We start from the raw sequence: 16,689 nt of genomic DNA on the forward strand, positions 1-16,689 counted from the left end.
TCTCGTCTTTACCATGCGAGCACGGTATGAACAATAAATAAAGTGATTTGACTTGGTATCTGTCTTTTTTTTAAGATCCACAGCACAGTAGGCAGGACATTGCGACCTAGGAGTCTGTGCCACCCAATTTACACCCAATTAACCTACTCCCCTGGTACGTTTCAAATGGTGGGAGGAAACCAGAGCACCCAGAGAAATGCTATGCAGACACAGGGAGACCGTACAGACTCCTTACAGACAAGTGAAGGATTTGAGGCCCAGCCCAGATCGCTGGTGATGTAACGACATTACACTAACCGCTATGCCTTGTCTCTAGCTTCCTCTGGAATTGCCACTTTGCTCCAGAGATAGCCTTCTGCAGGTCGTACCTGTGTAGATCCGGATCCCTAGCCTTAAACGCCTTTGATCTCGCCCTCAGCAGGTCGCGAATCCTTTGATCCATCCAAAGCTTCTTGTTGGGGAACATCCGGTATGTGCTTGTGGACTCACACTCATCTGCGCAGGTCATCAGGAATTTAGTGACACATTCTCCCATGTCTGGATGGGCTTTCACTGGGTGCTCCTGTTTCCTTTCACCCTTCAAAACGCATGGGGGATGTAGGTTCATTGCAGGTATTTGGGCAGTGCAGGCATGTGGGCTGGAAGGGCTTGTTACTGGACTGTACGTCCAAATTTAAATTTTTATGTCTGCGCTGAACATAAAGTCCAAGCCTCTCCTCCTTACACAGATCCCTCTGCTCCCTGCATTCTTGTATGGCTGTCTAGAAGCATCTTAACCATGACTATGTATCTGCTTCCATCACCACACCCTTTTAATTCGATTACATTTTTAAAATGAGATATCGGGGAACAGAAAAAGGTGCACAATTTTTGGTCACAGCTATGTTCTGATTGCACACGTCTGCCCGAGGAACATCATACAGAAGGAGAGGAGGGCTCCGCTTATTCCACTCTCACCCACTTGGACCGTTCTGCTCTCTGCACCATTCCTAACCTCGCTATCAATCCTGCAGGCGAGGCGGGTGGTGTTGTGGTCTGGTGCATTGACCTCTATCTGGCCAAAGCCAGATGAACAGCCCCCAGTCACCCCAGCAAAACCCATCTGACCACCATCTACAACTCCCCCACATTTATTCCCATTCCCTGAGATATCTCACCTGACTCTGCCCTTGGCCCTTGTGTCTCTAGTGATAGATTGCTTAACCATATCTGTGAAGCTTCGATTTAATTGTGTTACATAGAACTTTACAGCACAGTACAGGCGCTTCAGCCCTCGATGTTGTGCCATCCGATATATTCCTACCAAAAAAAATCTCAACCCTTCCTACCTTTAACCTTCTATTTTTCTTTCATTCATGTGCCTGCCTAAGGGTCTCTTAAATGCCCCTCATGTTTCAGCTTCCACCACCATTCTTTCAAGGCCTTCCAGGCACCCACAACTCTCAGTGTGAAAAGAAACTGTACCCCTGATGTCTTCCCTAAACTTCACTTTGTACATGTGTCCTTTGGTGTTTGCTGTTTCTGCCTTGGGAAAAAGGCGCTGGCTGTTCATCCTATCTATGCCTCTCAGAATCTTGTCGACCTCTATCAAGTCTCCTCTCATGCTTAGCTCCAAAGAGAAAAATCCCAGCTCTGCTAACCTTGCCTCATAAGGCTTGTTCTCTAATTCAGGCAATGTCCTGGTGAATCTCCTCTGCATCTTCTCCATAGCTTCCACATCCTTCCTATAATGAGGTAACCAGAATTGAGCATGATACTATAAGAGTGGTCTCACTAGAGATTTGTAGAGTTGCAACATGGCTTCTCGATGAAGATTGAACTCAATCTCCCTATTAATGAAGCCCATAGACCTTCATAACTATTGTATCAACCTGTGCAGTGACCTTGAGGGATGTATGGATTGGACCCCAAGGTCCCTCTGTTGCTCCAACCTGTTAAGTAACCAACCATTAACCCTGTACTCAGGCTTCTGCTTTGTCCTTCCAAAATGCATCACCTCACACTTATCCAGATCGAACTCCATCTGCCACTTTTCCGCCCAACTCTGCATCCTGTCTATATCCTCTTATAACCTTCGACAACCTTCAGCTCTATCCACAGCTCCTCCAACCTTCGTATCATCTGCAAACCTTCTAACCCATCCTTCCGCTTCTTCATCCAGGTCATTTATAAAAATCACAAAGAGCAGGGGGTCCCAGAGCAGATCCCTGCGGCCCCTTCACTAGTCACCAAACTCCAGGCTACTACCGCTCTCTGCTTTCTACAGGCGAGCCAACCACACAGCCCATGTTCCATGGATCCCATAACTTTCTGCACGAGTCTCTCATGGGGGACCTTACAAATGCCTCACTAAAGTCCAAAATAGACTACATTTACCACCCTACTTTCATAAATTTTTTTTGTTACCTCCTCAAAAAACACTCAGTTAGGCTCGTGAGGCACGACCTTCCCTTCACAAGGCTTCGGTGACTATCCTTGTACATCCTATCCTCAAGAATCCACTCTAGTAATTCCACTGATGTAAGACTCATCGGCCTGTAATTCCCAGGATTCTCCCTCTTACCTTTTTTTAAAAGGTAACCTGTTCTTTGTTGTGTTGACATGCTGCCTGTGGCTTGGCACATCTTGAGCTCAATCTCTTTGTATGCTATCAATTTACAAACATTCAGAATGAGGGTGAGGGTATAGGTTAGCCACAGAGTGATCAAAGTTCAAATTTATTGTCAGAGAACATCACATACAACCCTAAAATTCTTTTGTTCATCTCTGATGCAGGCCATTGATGACAGACTGACCAATTCACAACAATCCATTTTTCATTCTCCCCACAATCCCATCAACTCCTTCTCGAACCCCTGACACACTGGGGGCATTTTACTGTGGCCAGTTGACCTCTCAATCCCCGTGAACATTTCTTCCTCTTCCATGTACCCCAACATCTCTCTCCCCTCTCTCTAACCACCTCCCTCTCTCCTTCCCTTCGCCCTCCTCCTCCCTCTCTTTCTCCCTTTTTTCCTTTCTCCCCTCTCCCTCTCTCTTTCCTTTCCTCTCTCCCATCTCTCTTCCCCTCCCCTTTCTCTCTTTCCCTGCCTCTCTCCCAGTCTCTGCCTTCCCTTTTCCCTCTCTCCCTCTCTTTCTCCCTCTCCCCTTCACCCTTGCCCTTTCCGCCCTCTCCCCTTCCTCCCGTCTCTCCTTTCCCCCAGCTCTGAATTCACAGCCAAGTCAATTCTCATATTCCCTCTCTTATGGGTCTTATCCATATCCGATTAACACCTTTTGCCAGATTAACCAGAAGGCATTAACATCGACTTCTCTCGTTTCTGCTAGTCTACTCTCTGTTCTCTCTCCCTTCTCTTTCCCTCTGTCTCCTTTCCTCCAGCTCTCCACACCGTTCCCACTCCATTCACAGAGCCAATCCTCCTCCACCTACTTGATGCTGTTCCCTTCCTCCCTTATCCACCTATAACCTCCTGCCTTTGGACCCACGGTCCTCCCCCTGCACCCCCCACCACCCCTCCCCCCAGCCCCTGACCACTTTGTTTGGAAACCTGCTGACATTTCCTTTCTCTCTTTGTTCCTCCCTCTCTTTCTCTCTCTCTCTCCCCTTTTGTTTTCAATGGTGGCTGTGATGGACTTGGCTTGGCTCGGTTTGCTATATTCTGTCGCTCACTGTGTTCCTGGACGCCCGAGATTCCAAACCAGGCGGTGATGCAACCAGCCAGTGTACTTTCCACACTGCACCTGTAGAGGTTTGACAGAGTATCTGACAACATGCCAAATCTCCTCAGAGGTCAACAGGTTGCATGTGGTGGAAATGTTCTCAGGTGCTTCTATTGCAATACATGGAGTATTGTAGGAAAGGCAAATGAGCTTAGAGCATGGATTGTAACATGGAATTATGATATTGTGGCCATTAGTGAAACTTGGTTGCAGGAGGGGCAGGACTGACAGCTCAATGTTCCTTTACTACAGACACAATAGAATGGGGGGGGGGGTATGAAAGGGGGAGGAGAGGCATTGCTCAACAGGGAAAATATCACAGCTGTGCTCAGACAAGACACACTACAGGGCTCGTCCATTGAGGCTATATGGGTGTAGCTGAGGAATGGGAAAGATATATCCACACTCCTGGGGTTGTATTATAGACCATCCAATGGTCATTGAGAAATGAAGGAAAAAAATCTGTGGAGAGATAGCAGACAGCTGCAGGAAACACAAGGTTGTAATAGTTGGGGATTTTAACTTTCCACATATTGACTGGGAGTCCCATACTGTAAAAGGCCTGGATGGCTTGGAGTTTGTCAAATGTGTTCTAGAAAGTTTTATAAACAAATATATAGAGGGACCAACTAGAGAGAGTGCGGTACTAGATCTCCTATTAGGGAACGAGACAGGATAGGTGACTGGGGCCACTGTTTTTAATGCCATTATTTTCAAGTTAATTATGGAGAAGGATAAGTCTGGGCCTTGGGTTGAGATTCTAAATTAGAGAAAGGCCAAATTTGAGGAAATGAGAAAGGATCTAGAATCCGTGGATTGGGATAAGTTGTTTTCAGGTCAGGATGTGCAAGGCAAATGGAGGACCTGCAAAAGTAAAATTTTGAGAGTACAGTTTGCACATTCCTGTCAGGATTAAAGGCAAGGTTCGCAGGCACAGGAAACCTTGGATTTTGAGGGATATTGGAGATCTGGTTCGGAAGAAGAGAAAGATGTATAACAGGTATAGGCAATAAGGAGCAAATAAGGTACTTGAGGAATATAAAAAAACACAAGAAAAACCACAAGGAAGAAATCAGGAAGGCTAGAAGAAGACATGAGATTACTTTGGCAGACAATGTGAAGGAAAATCCTAAGAGTTTTACAGGTATATGAAGAGCAAAAGGACAGTAAGGGATAAAACTGGTTCCCTTGAAGATCAGAGTGGCTAGCTTTGTATGGAGCCAAAAGAGATGGGGGAAGATCCTAAATGTTTTTTATTCATCGGTATTCATTCAGGAAACATGCACAGTCATGGGAAGTAAGGAAAATGAGCAGTGAGGTCATGGAACATACATAGATTAAAGAGGAGGAAGTGCTTGCTGTCTTAAAGCAAATAAGGATGGACAAATCTCCAGGGCCTGACAAGATAGTCCCTCGGGCCTTGAGGGAGGCTGGTGCAGAAATTTCAGGGGCTCTGGCAGAAATATTTAAAATGTCCTTAGCCATGGGTGTGAAGCCGGAGAATTGGAGGGTAGCTTAAGGTGAATAACTGTCTGATCACCAAGGACCAGGAGAAAGCAGACGCTCTTGCAAACCAATCCCAGAATGTCTTTACCTGGGAAAATATGGATCCTTCAGCTTTTCCTGATCCACCACCCAATCTGTATATAGTCATGCTTCCTATCACAATTGAGGTTGAGGGTGTCAAAAAGTTACTGCTTAACATCAATACAACAAAAGCTATTGGGCCAGACCAGATTCAGAATCAATCCCTCAAGATCGCAGCTGAAGAACTAGCTCCAGTTCTGCAGTGTATCTTCCAGCAGTCGCTCGATTCGGGTGACCTTCCCCTGGATTGGAGAAAGGCAAATATCACTCCTCTCTTCAAGAAGGTGCTACGAGCCCAAAGGACCCCAAAACCCAGCAGCAATAGATATTTACCAAGACAAAGGTTACTTAAACAAAAGTTGATTTTAATTATCTTTAAACATAAACATAAACGGAAACTGCCAATATGTTTGGCCTGGAAGTCAGCCTGAAGAAAACTGAGGTCCTCCATCAGCCAGCTCCCCACCATGACTACCAGCCCCCCCACATCTCCATCGGGCACACAGAACTCAAAACAGTCAAGCAGTTTACCTACCTCGGCTGCACCATTTCATCTGATGGAAGGATCGACAAAGAGATAGACAACAGACTCGCCAAGGCAAATAGCGCCTTTGGAAGACTACACAAAAGAGTCTGGAAAAACAACCACCTGAAGAAACACACAAAGATCAGCGTGTACAGAGCCGTTGTCACACCCACGCTCCTGTTTGGCTCCGAATCATGGGTCCTCTACCGGCATCACCTACGGCTCCTAGAACGCTTCCATCAGCGCTGTCTCCACTCCATCCTCAACATTCATTGGAATGACTTCATCACCAACATCGAAGTACTCGAGCTGGCAGAGTCCGCAAGCATCGAATCCATGCTACTGAAGACCCAACTGCGCTGGGTGGGTCACGTCTCCAGAATGGAGGATCATCGCCTTCCCAAGATCATGTTTTATGGTGAACTCTCCACTGGCCACTGAGACAGAGGTGCACCAAAGAAGAGGTACAAGGACTGCTTAAAGAAATCTCTTGGTGCCTGCCACATTGACCACCGCCAGTGGGCTGATATCGCCTCAAACCGTGCATCTTGGCGCCTCACAATTTGGTGGGCAGCAATCTCCTTTGAAGAAGACTGCAGAGCCCACCTCACTGACAAAAGACAAAGGAGGAAAAACCCAGCACCCAACCCCAACCAACCAATTTTCCATTGCAACCGCTGCAACCGTGTCTGCCTGTCCCCCATCGGACTTGTCAGTCACCAACGAGCCTGCAGCAGACGTGGACATACCCCTCCATAAATCTTCGTCCGCAAAGCCAAGCCAAAGAAAAAAACATAAAAATAGAATCAAAATTTAACTTAAGTATTGACTTACTTAACCTAACTTAACCCCCTCCTAATTCTAAGCGCACGTGTATGTAATGTGTGTTTAAGTTCAGAAAAGTTCTTTGATTCACAGTCCAATCTCACTTCTCATTCCTCCAAGTTCACTGGTTGCAGGCAATTCTTATACTGTGCACAGAATTTAATATGTATAAAGTTCACCAGGCTTTGGTGCTCGAAAGGTAAATGGTCACCACTCAGGAAGGTTCTTGTCGGTTTTCAGAGAGAGATTGGTTGTTCCAGGACACCCACAACTGATTCATTTTTAATCAGCCACTTCAGTGTCTTGTCGAAGAAACTTGCCCCCTCAGGGTTCTCCAGATGATAACCTCTTTCTTTCAGGTCACCACAGAGTTCCTTTTTGTTTCTCTTATTCCAAGTGAAACATTAGAAAGCCAAATCTTCTCCTCTTGCATGAACCACAAGGGCTTTGACCAGGCCATCTTACAAATGGGCTTTCCATAAGCTTGCCACTTTGTCCTGTTCTAATCCCAGATGCTTCTGCTTGCTGTAACCTCTTTCTCTCTTTCTCTCTCTGAGAGAAAGCCTGTTTGACTCTCTCTGCTTGCAAAACCACATGACCCTCTCAGAACAGCAAGCTGACTTCCAGGCAATATGCGGCTCCAACAAGCTGTTTCACCTGTTGCCTTTTGTAAATAACAATCCATTGGTGAAGTCTCTTGGGCACTCTCCAAAGCTCTTGCAAAAGCTCTGGAGCCGATATGTCTAGCATGGGCAGAACTCCAGTATTTCAAATAAGATCTGTTTTAAAGTGTTTGTATGTGACCTACTCTAACAAACATTTCCCAAGTTATCTCCCAAAAACATATCTATATACTCTATATACTCTGTCACAAAGTGCTCAACCACCATCCCAGCAAATTATCATCCTGCTTCATTTACAAGCACCCACTGCAAACTCCTGGAGCACATAATAGCAACCTGATGAGGCATCTTAGTACTCACAATATTCTTGCTAATAATCAGCAAGCATTTAGGAAGTATAGATCATGTGAGTCCCAGCTTATCCTGACAAAAAATGACTTGGTCAAAATCTTCGATAACAAAGTCACCACTGATTTAACGGTGCTTGACTTCTCCAAAGCATTCAATGTAATTCCCCACCAAAGATTACTCAAGAACCTCGACAACTTTGGAATTCACTCCAACACTAAAAGATGGATTCCTTGTTTCTTGACAAAAGGTCTCCAGCGGGTGTGAATGAATGGAAGAAGCTCTGAATGGCATCCAGTGCTGAGGGGTACACCCCAGGGCACAGAGTTAGTCCCAATTTGTATTTACTCTACATCAACAACATTCACAGAAAAGTCACAAGCACCACGGGATATTTGCGGACGGCTGTTTGGTTTACCGTCCAATTAAGCCAGCTGATAACGAGGATGCTCTCCAAAAAGGTCTCATTAGCGTGGTAGAGCAGTCACAAAAATGGAGCCTGAAGTTCAATCCTTCCAAATGCGAAACCGTGCATGTCACCAGGAAGAGAAAACCAGGCAAAACATCATACAAAATCCTGGGTGCCACCCTTGAGGAAACAAAATCCAGAACGACCTGCGTTGGAACAATGAGACGTATCATACAGTATCAGGCAACAGGAGTCCTAAATTTTCCGAGACGCAACTTCCATCATTGTTCAGCTTCTGTCAAGGAAAAGTTGAACCTCACCTTCATCAGGACCACATTTGGAATACACAGTAGCTGCATGGGACCCATACACTACTCCCCTCGAATGAGTCCAGAGACGGACAGCCCGATTTGTCACCCATACAGATGGAAGAGATGCGAGTGGGATGAAGCCCTTGGATTCATTAAAGTGGAGCGCTCTCCAAGACAGACGTGAAGCAGAACATCTGTCCTGCTTTTACAAAATGCTAATCTGCCTGCTTGATATGGACGACCAATCCTACACCGAACTCAAGCCTGTTAGAAGCAGACTCAACCCAATTTGTAGCGTCGTCTTCCAAGACAGACGTGTACAGCAATTCATTCTTCCCCCGTACAATTAAAGCATGGAATAATCTTCACCTGACCATACTCACACAATCCGATCCAATTACATCTTTGTCAAAAACCACCTCCTTAAGCACACCCTCCCCCACCTCCAGTTTAAATTCTATCCAGAATATTTTGAAGGAACAAGAACTAAAAACTACAGGAAAGATAACAATAAGTTTGAGAGAGTGAAGAGAGGATTTACTAAGATGTTGCCCGGACTTCAGGAACTGAGATTCAGGAAAAAGTCAAACAGGTTTGGATTTTATTCCAAGAGCGTAGAAAAATGAGGGGAGATTAGAGAGGGATATTTAAAATTATGAGGGGGACAGAGAGTAAATGTAGGGAGGCTTTTTCCACTGAGGGGTAGGTGAGATACAAATCAGAGGGTTAAGGGTGAAAGGGGGAAATGTTTAGGGGGATCTTTGTCACCAAGAGAGCGGTGGGGAGTGTGGAACGAGCTGCCAGCTGAGGTGGTGAATGCGGGCTCAATTTTAACATTTAAGAAGAGTTTGAAAGGTACATGGATGGGAGGGGTAGGGAGGGCTATGGACTGCATGCAGGTCAGTGGGACTACGTGTAAAAATGGTTCAGCACAGACGAGAAGGGCCGAAGAGGCCTGTTTCTGTACTGCAATGTTCAGAAAAAAATTTCAGAAAAATCTTAGACATAGTTCGCTTTTAATTTATATGTTTATTTTTTAATATTTGTATTTTATTTTGTTATAAAATGTAAAAGTTTAATTGTTAATTAATTAATTAAAACACATTTAAGAAAAGCTTTGGGGTGCCCTCTTCACGGTTGCCTTAATGTGCCAGGAGAGATCCTCTGAAATGCGAATGCTGGGGAACTTCTGACCCTCTCCACCTTTGTCCCATCCATGCGGACCGGAGCCTGGTGCCTTGGCCGATCCTTCCTCAAATCAGCCTTGGTATTGGTGTCGATGAGAGCAAGATGGTTGTTCTGTCATCACCCAACCAGGACCCCCATCTCCATCCTGAACTCTGACCCATCACTTCCAGTTTCTTGGCCTTCAGCACATCTTCTTTTCCCTGCGAGTTACAATGGGTAAAAGACCAAGCTTCTTGCCTCTTTCCTTACTAGTTCATTCTTGTTCCCAACTTCTTCATTGCACATCCAAGTAGAACCCAGAACATTGCAGCACAGTATAGGCCATTTAGCCCATGCCGTTTTGTGACCTATATAACCCTACTCAGTAAATAAAGCCCTTCTCTACCTTACACCCATAGCCTTCTATTTTCCCCACATCCATGTACCATGTCGAAGAGTCTTTTGAAATACCCCTATTGCACCAGCCTCCACCACCACCCCTGGCAATGCATTCCCACCACTCTCTGTGTTAAAAACCTTCTTCTGATGCCATCCCTTACTCCACTCATCTTAAGCAGATTCCCTCTGTTATTTGCTATTGTCGCCCCAGAAAAAAAAGGTGCTGGCCGTTCACCCTCTCTATGCCCTGATAAGATTTGTTCTCCAATCCAGGCGACAACCTCTGCGCCCTTTCCATAGCTTCCACATCCTTCCAGTAATGAGGCGACCACAATGGAACACAATATTCTAAGGGGGGGGGGGGTCTAATCAGAGTTTTATAGAGCTGCAACATTACCTCATGAATCTTGAACTCACGAAGGCCAGCATACAACAAACCTTTTTAATCATCCTATCAACCTGAGATCTATCGATTTGGATCTTGCCAGTATTCTGGCTTCAGGTTTGACCTACCAAAATACATCACCTCACTTTATTCAGATTGAACTCCATCTGCCACTTCTGCACCAAACTCTGCATCCTTTAAAATTTAAATTTAGACATACAGCGCGGTAAACAGGCCCTTTTGCCCCACAGCCCATGCTGCACAATTAACCTACAATCTCCCAGAACATAGGAACATAGGACGTAGGAACAGGAGTAGGCCAAAAATGGCCCATCGAGCCTGCTCCGCCATTCAATACGATCATGGCTGATCTAATTTATGACCTAACTCCACCTACCTGCCTTCTCCCCATATCCCCTAATTCCTCTGACCTGCTTTTACAAAATGCTAATCTGCCTGCTTGATATGGACGACCAATCCTACACTGAACTCAAACTCTGGAAGGTTTTTTATTTTGAACGGGGTGGGGGAAAGAAATTGGAGGCCTCCTGGAGGAAACCCACGCAGACACGGGGCAAACGTACAAACTCCTTACAGACAGCGCAGGATTCGACCCAAGTCCCTATCACTGACGCTGTAAAGGCATTAAGCTAGCCACTGCCCCAACCGAGCCACCCCAGTTTTTTGTAACCCACCGCAGCCTTCAACGCTATCCACAGCACCTCCAACCTTTGTGGCGTCTGCATACTTACTGAGCCACCCTTCCCCTTCTTCACCCAGGCCACTTGTAGAAATCACAAGGAGCAGGGGTCCCAGAGCAGATCCCCGTGGAGCTCCCACCAGTCATTTATCTCCAGGTGTAAGTTCTTCCCCTTTTTCTTGTCTTTCAGGTGTCATGTACCGAACCTGCACAAAGGACGGATGGAGCAAGTTAACACCCCCCTTCACAGAAGCTTGTGAATTCAAAAACTTTTCTTCGCATTTTGATGAGGTGCCTGGTGTGTTTGTTTTAAAGTGCCCTGGGTGATACACAACTATGGTTGGTTGAATCCGATGCAGTCACAGCTGTTGAATGAGGGGTATAAAATTTAAGGGTGATAGAAACAGGCCCTTCTCTGAACCCTCTCCAATGTCAACACATCTTTTCCTAAACGAGGAGATCAAAACTGCTTACAATACTCCACGTGAGGTCCCACCAGTTCCTTATGAAGGCCTCAGCATCACATCCCTGTTCTCATATTCTGTTGAAATGAACGGCAGCAGCGCATCCCAACTGATTTCACACGCTCCACTGAGTACCAGTCAAGGCTTCCTCTCTGCCGTTTTGTTTCTTACACATCCTCCACTCACCCCTCTCTCTAGAGAGATCAAGGATAGAGAACTGTGGTCCATAACTTTCATCACTGGCCTCCTGCCTCCAGTGTATATATCGCCATTCCTCTCAGCTACAAGGGGATCTCACCACCAGTTCCGTGGTACCCTCTCTACAGGGACCTAGTCTCTCCACAGCTCCCTGGCTTGTTCATCGCTCCCCAGAGATTGATCAGTTCCTGATGAGGCAGGGTGTCAAAGGGCATGGGGAGAAAACTGGGCAGTGGGGGGCTGAGCGGGAAAATGGATCTGGTCATGAATGGCACGGTTGGCATTGCGGTTAGTGCAACGCCTTTACAGCACCAGAAATTGGGACCTGGGTTCAAATCCCATGCTGTCTGTGAGAAGGTTTTATGTTTTCCATGTGTCTGCATGAGGTTTCTCCTGGGGCCTCCGGTTTCCTCCCTCCATTCAAAACATACCATGGGCGTAGGTTAATTGGGTGTAAATTGGATGGCCAGACACATGGCCTGTTACAGTGCTGTATGTTTAAAATATTTTTTAATTAAAATAATTGAATGGTGGGACAGACTTGATGGGCTGAATGGTGTATTCCTACTTTAAAAAAAACACTGAAGTGCTGGAGGAACAAAGCTGGTCTTTCAGTATTGTTACAAGCCCAGACGACCCCCAAAACCCAGCAGCAATGATATTCAGCAAGACAAATGGTTACTTAAACAAAAGTTGCTTTTAATTATCTTGAAACATGAAAAGAGAATCAAACTTTAACTTATCACTATTGACTTACTTAACCCCCTTCTACATCTAAACGCATGTGTTTGTAATGTGTGTGTGTAAGTTCAGAAAAGTTCTTTGATTCACAGTTCCATCTCACTTCTCACTCCTCCAAGTTCACTGGTTGCAGGCAATTCTTATACTGTGCACAGAATTTAACATTTAAGAAGTTCACAGACTTTGGTATTCAAAAGGAAAATGGTTACCGCTCAAGAAGGTTCTTGTCAGTTTTCAGAGAGAGATTTGTTGTTCGCTGGATTCCTTTTTAAACGACCACTTCAGTGTCTTGCCCCATCAGGGTTCTCCAGATGATAACTTCTTTCTTTCAGGTCACCACAGAGTTCCTTTTTGTTTCCCTTATTTCAAGTTAAATATTAGACAGCCAGTCCTCTCCTCTTGCATGAACCACAAGGGGATTGATTAGGCTGAACTAAGCACTCACAACCTATCTTCCAAATGGGGTTTTCCACAAGCTTGCCAGATTGTCCTGTTCCAGTCCCAGCTGCTGCTGCTGAACTGTAAAACTCCAGAAGTGAATCCTCTCTCTCTCTCTCTCTCTCTCTCTCTCTCTCTCTCTCTCTCTCTCTGAGAAAAAGCCTGTTTGACTCTCTCTGCTTGCAAAACCACATGATCCTACCAGAGCAGCAAGTTCCACTCCAGACAGTCTGTGGCTCTGACAAGTTCTTTCATCTGTTGCCTTTTTGCAAACAACAATTCATTAGTGAAGTCTCTTGGACACTCTCCAAAGCTTCTGCAAAGGCTCTGGGACCGACATGTCTTGCATTAGCAGAGCTCCAGTATTTTAAATAAGATTTGTTTTGAAGTGTTTGTATGTGACCTACACTAAAAAATGTGCCCCAATTTATCTCCCAAAAACATACCTATATACAAAACAAATACAACATAATCTGTCACAGCATCCATAGGAGACAAAGATCTATCACTGACGTTTCATGCATGAGCTCTTCTTCAAGGAAAACTCCATTAAGCCTTTGGTCAAGCATAAGTTGGGTGAACTTGGTCTTTTCTCCTTGGGAAAACAGTGGTTGACCTTACGATGAGAGGCATTGATCAAGTGGATGGCCAGAGGCTTTTTCCCGGGCATGAAATGGGGGGGGGGGGGGGGAATAGTTTTAAGATACTAAGGAGAAAGTACAGGGGTGGATGTACTTCACACAGAGAGTGGTGGGTGCATGGAATGTGCTGCTAGCCCAGGGGGTTAAGGGAGGGACAATAGGATCTTTTAAGAGACCATTAAATGGGCACATGGAACTGAGAAATATCCAGGCTTATGTAGTAGAGAAATTCGAGGCAGTTGATTGAGTAGGCTATTAGGTTGGCACAACATTGTGGGCTGAATGACCTTTATTGAACTGTAGATTTCCATGTTCTAACAGAGGACAAGGAAACACCACTGATCTTCTCGGCCAATTGATCCTCTGTATAGACTTCCGATCCAATGCTACTGTCCCACACAATGATGCAGCCAGGCAGGACATTTGGGCTCCTGTAGAATGCCTAGATGGGGCTCAATAACCTTGCCCTCCTCAACCTCCTCAGGAAGTGTAAGGATGTCCATGTCCAGGATAGGTCATCCATTAGATGCAAGCCAAGGATCTTTGTCCTCTCCCTGATGGAGCCATTGATGCATAATGGAGAATGGTTGACCTTTGTCCTCCTGAAGTCCACAATCACCTCCCTTTTCTTGGCCCAGCCTCTTCCCTTAACTGAAGCCCACTAGTCCCGACAACATCCTGGTGAATCTTCAATTTGAGATCAAGGCCATCCATCCTGTCAGGTCGACCCAAATACAAACAACATTTCTCGCCAATGTCTTGTCGAGTTATAATGTGACATCACATGGAGTGTTTGAGACTCCATGCCCTGACCAATCAAGATGAGCGTGACAAACCCCTTCACCACCTTGTCTATCTGTGTCACCACTTTCATTTTCTGTTTATTTACTCCTGCTCCCCACAGGATTTAAACTTCGAGACTTAATCCTGTTATGAGTCCAGAGGACCTCAAAACACAGCAGCAATAGATATGCACCATGACAAAGGGTTCCTTGAACAAAAGTTGCTTTTAATTATCTTTGAACATGAAAAAAGAATCAAACTTTAACTTATCTCTATTGACTCATTTAACCTACTTAACCCCTTTTAATTCTAAGTGCAGCTTTGTGTAATGTGTGTGTAAGTTCAGCAAAGTTCTTTGGTTCACAGTCCAATCTCACTGTACTATGCACAGAATTTAATATTAATAAAGTTCACCAGGCTTTAGTGCTTAAAAGGTAAATGGTTACCACTCAGAAGGGTTCTTGTTGGTTTTCAGAGAGAGATCTTTTCTTGTTCCAGGACATCCACAACTGATTCCTTTTTAATCAACCACTCCAGTGTCTTGCTGACAAAACTTGACCCTTTCAGGGTTCTCCAGATGATAACCTCTTTCATTCAGGTCATCACAGAGTTCCTTTCTGTTTCTCCTATTCCAAGGGAAACACTGGACAGCCAGTCCTCCCCTTTAACTAGGCCGTCCTCCAAAACTTGCCAGCTTGTCCCTCTGGAACCAATATCTGTGTCTCTCCTCTCTCTCACTCCCTCCTCTCTGAGAGCAAAGCCTGGTTTTTTCCTGTTCTCTGCCTGCAAAGATCACATGACCTTCCAGACAGTAAATGCTCTTTTCCAGACAAAGCTGCTACTGCCTGTTGTTATCTTTGTTGCCTTTTGCAAATGACAGTTCATCATGTATCTGAGCCCTCTTGCAAAAGCTCCTGCAAAAATTCTTTTTTAAAGTGTTTGTGTGTGACCTGCTCTAACAAACCTTTCCCAATTTACCTCCCAAACTCTGTTACAATCCTGACCTTTGTGCTTCAGTTCAAGGTGGGTGTAGTGGTTCGCCCAACGCCTTTAGAGCGCGCAAGCGATCAGGACCGAGGTTCGAATCTCTCACTGTCTGTAAAGAGTTGGCATGTTCTCCCAGTGTCTGTGTGGGTTTTCCTCGGGGTCTCCGGTTTCCTCCCACCATTCGAAACATACTGGGGCTGTAAATGAATTGGGTGTAAATTGGGCAGCAAGGAGTCATGGGCCAAATGGCCTGTTGCTGTACTGTACGTCTAAATTAATTTACTGAATTTGTTAGATTCCATCAGTGTTCATGGGATGACTAACTGGGCAAGTGGCCATGGGATGACTAACTGGGCAAGTGGCCATGGGATGACTTCTGGTATTAAATTTACATGGGTGGTTCAGTTTGAGGTGAGTTACAGCTGCAGAAGAACACCAGAGATGGCAGATACTACAATCTGGAGTCAAGCACTACCCTCTGGAGGAAGTCAATGGGTTGAACAGGATCCTCCTGATGAAGGGTCATGTCCCAAAACCCTGACCATTCCTTTTTCTCCCGCAGACGTTACTCGGCCCTCTGAGTTCCTCTGGCCCACTGTGACTTACAGTTCCTTCCTATCAAGGCCATCCCCCTCTCAGGGATGTCAAGTGTTTCCAGTGTGATTCAACACCCACTAAATCAAAGTCAATGACTTTGCTCTAATAACAACTTCATGAATCACAAGGACCACAAATAGCTCAAACGGACATTCCGTGCATTCAAGTACAGCTCATTAACTCTAATAACACAACTGTTGGACCACACTGGGACGATTGCAGTGGTTTGCAACCTTTTTCTTTCCGCTCTCATCCCACTTGAAGTAATCCCCGTGCCATCGGTGCTCTGTGATTAGTAAGGGATTGCTTAAGGTGGGTTGTGGGTGGGAAGGGAAGGTTGAATCACTGCTCTAGACCCAATGGTTACTGAAATAATTTGCTTGATAAAAATTGTCCTTGGCCCATTTCCTTTGGAGCTATGAAACCGTGCACATAATGAGTCAATTAGGTACGATTAAACAATCCCTTACTAAACACAGAGCACCGATGGCATCGGAATTACTTAAGGTGGTGGGTGAATGGAAAGAAAACCACTGGTCTGTTGTGTTCAGTTCTGGTCGTCTCATTGAAGGAAGGATAATGAAAGCTCTGCAGAGGGTGCAGGGGAGATTTACCAGGATGGTGCCTGGATGGGATACTGTGCCTCATGAGGCAAGGATAACAGACCTGGGGGTTTTCTGAGGGTGACTTAATAGAGGTTTATGAGAGGCATGGATAGGGTGGACAGCCAGCACCTTTTTCCTGGTGTGAGAGTAGAGGACGTCTGTAGAAGGTGAGGGGAGGCAAGTTTAGGGGGAGATGTCAGAGAGTAGAGGGTGCCTGGAATGCATTGCCAGGGGT

The 16,689-nt window shown here is 45.5% G+C and overlaps 1 protein-coding gene across 1 annotated transcript in view; it reads left to right on the forward strand.

The window, feature by feature from the left end:
* The window catches only part of LOC138761602 (vasoactive intestinal polypeptide receptor 1-like), a 155,480-nt gene that overhangs the window by 85,018 nt on the left and 53,773 nt on the right, over positions 1–16,689 (forward strand). Inside the window, exon 9 of the mRNA XM_069934035.1 lies at positions 11,191–11,291. Within this exon, the coding sequence (XP_069790136.1) occupies positions 11,191–11,291 (101 nt within the window). The remainder of the gene's footprint in view (positions 1–11,190; positions 11,292–16,689) is intronic.

This window comes from Narcine bancroftii, chromosome 1 (assembly GCF_036971445.1).
Source record: "Narcine bancroftii isolate sNarBan1 chromosome 1, sNarBan1.hap1, whole genome shotgun sequence".
Lineage (NCBI taxonomy): Eukaryota > Metazoa > Chordata > Chondrichthyes > Torpediniformes > Narcinidae > Narcine > Narcine bancroftii.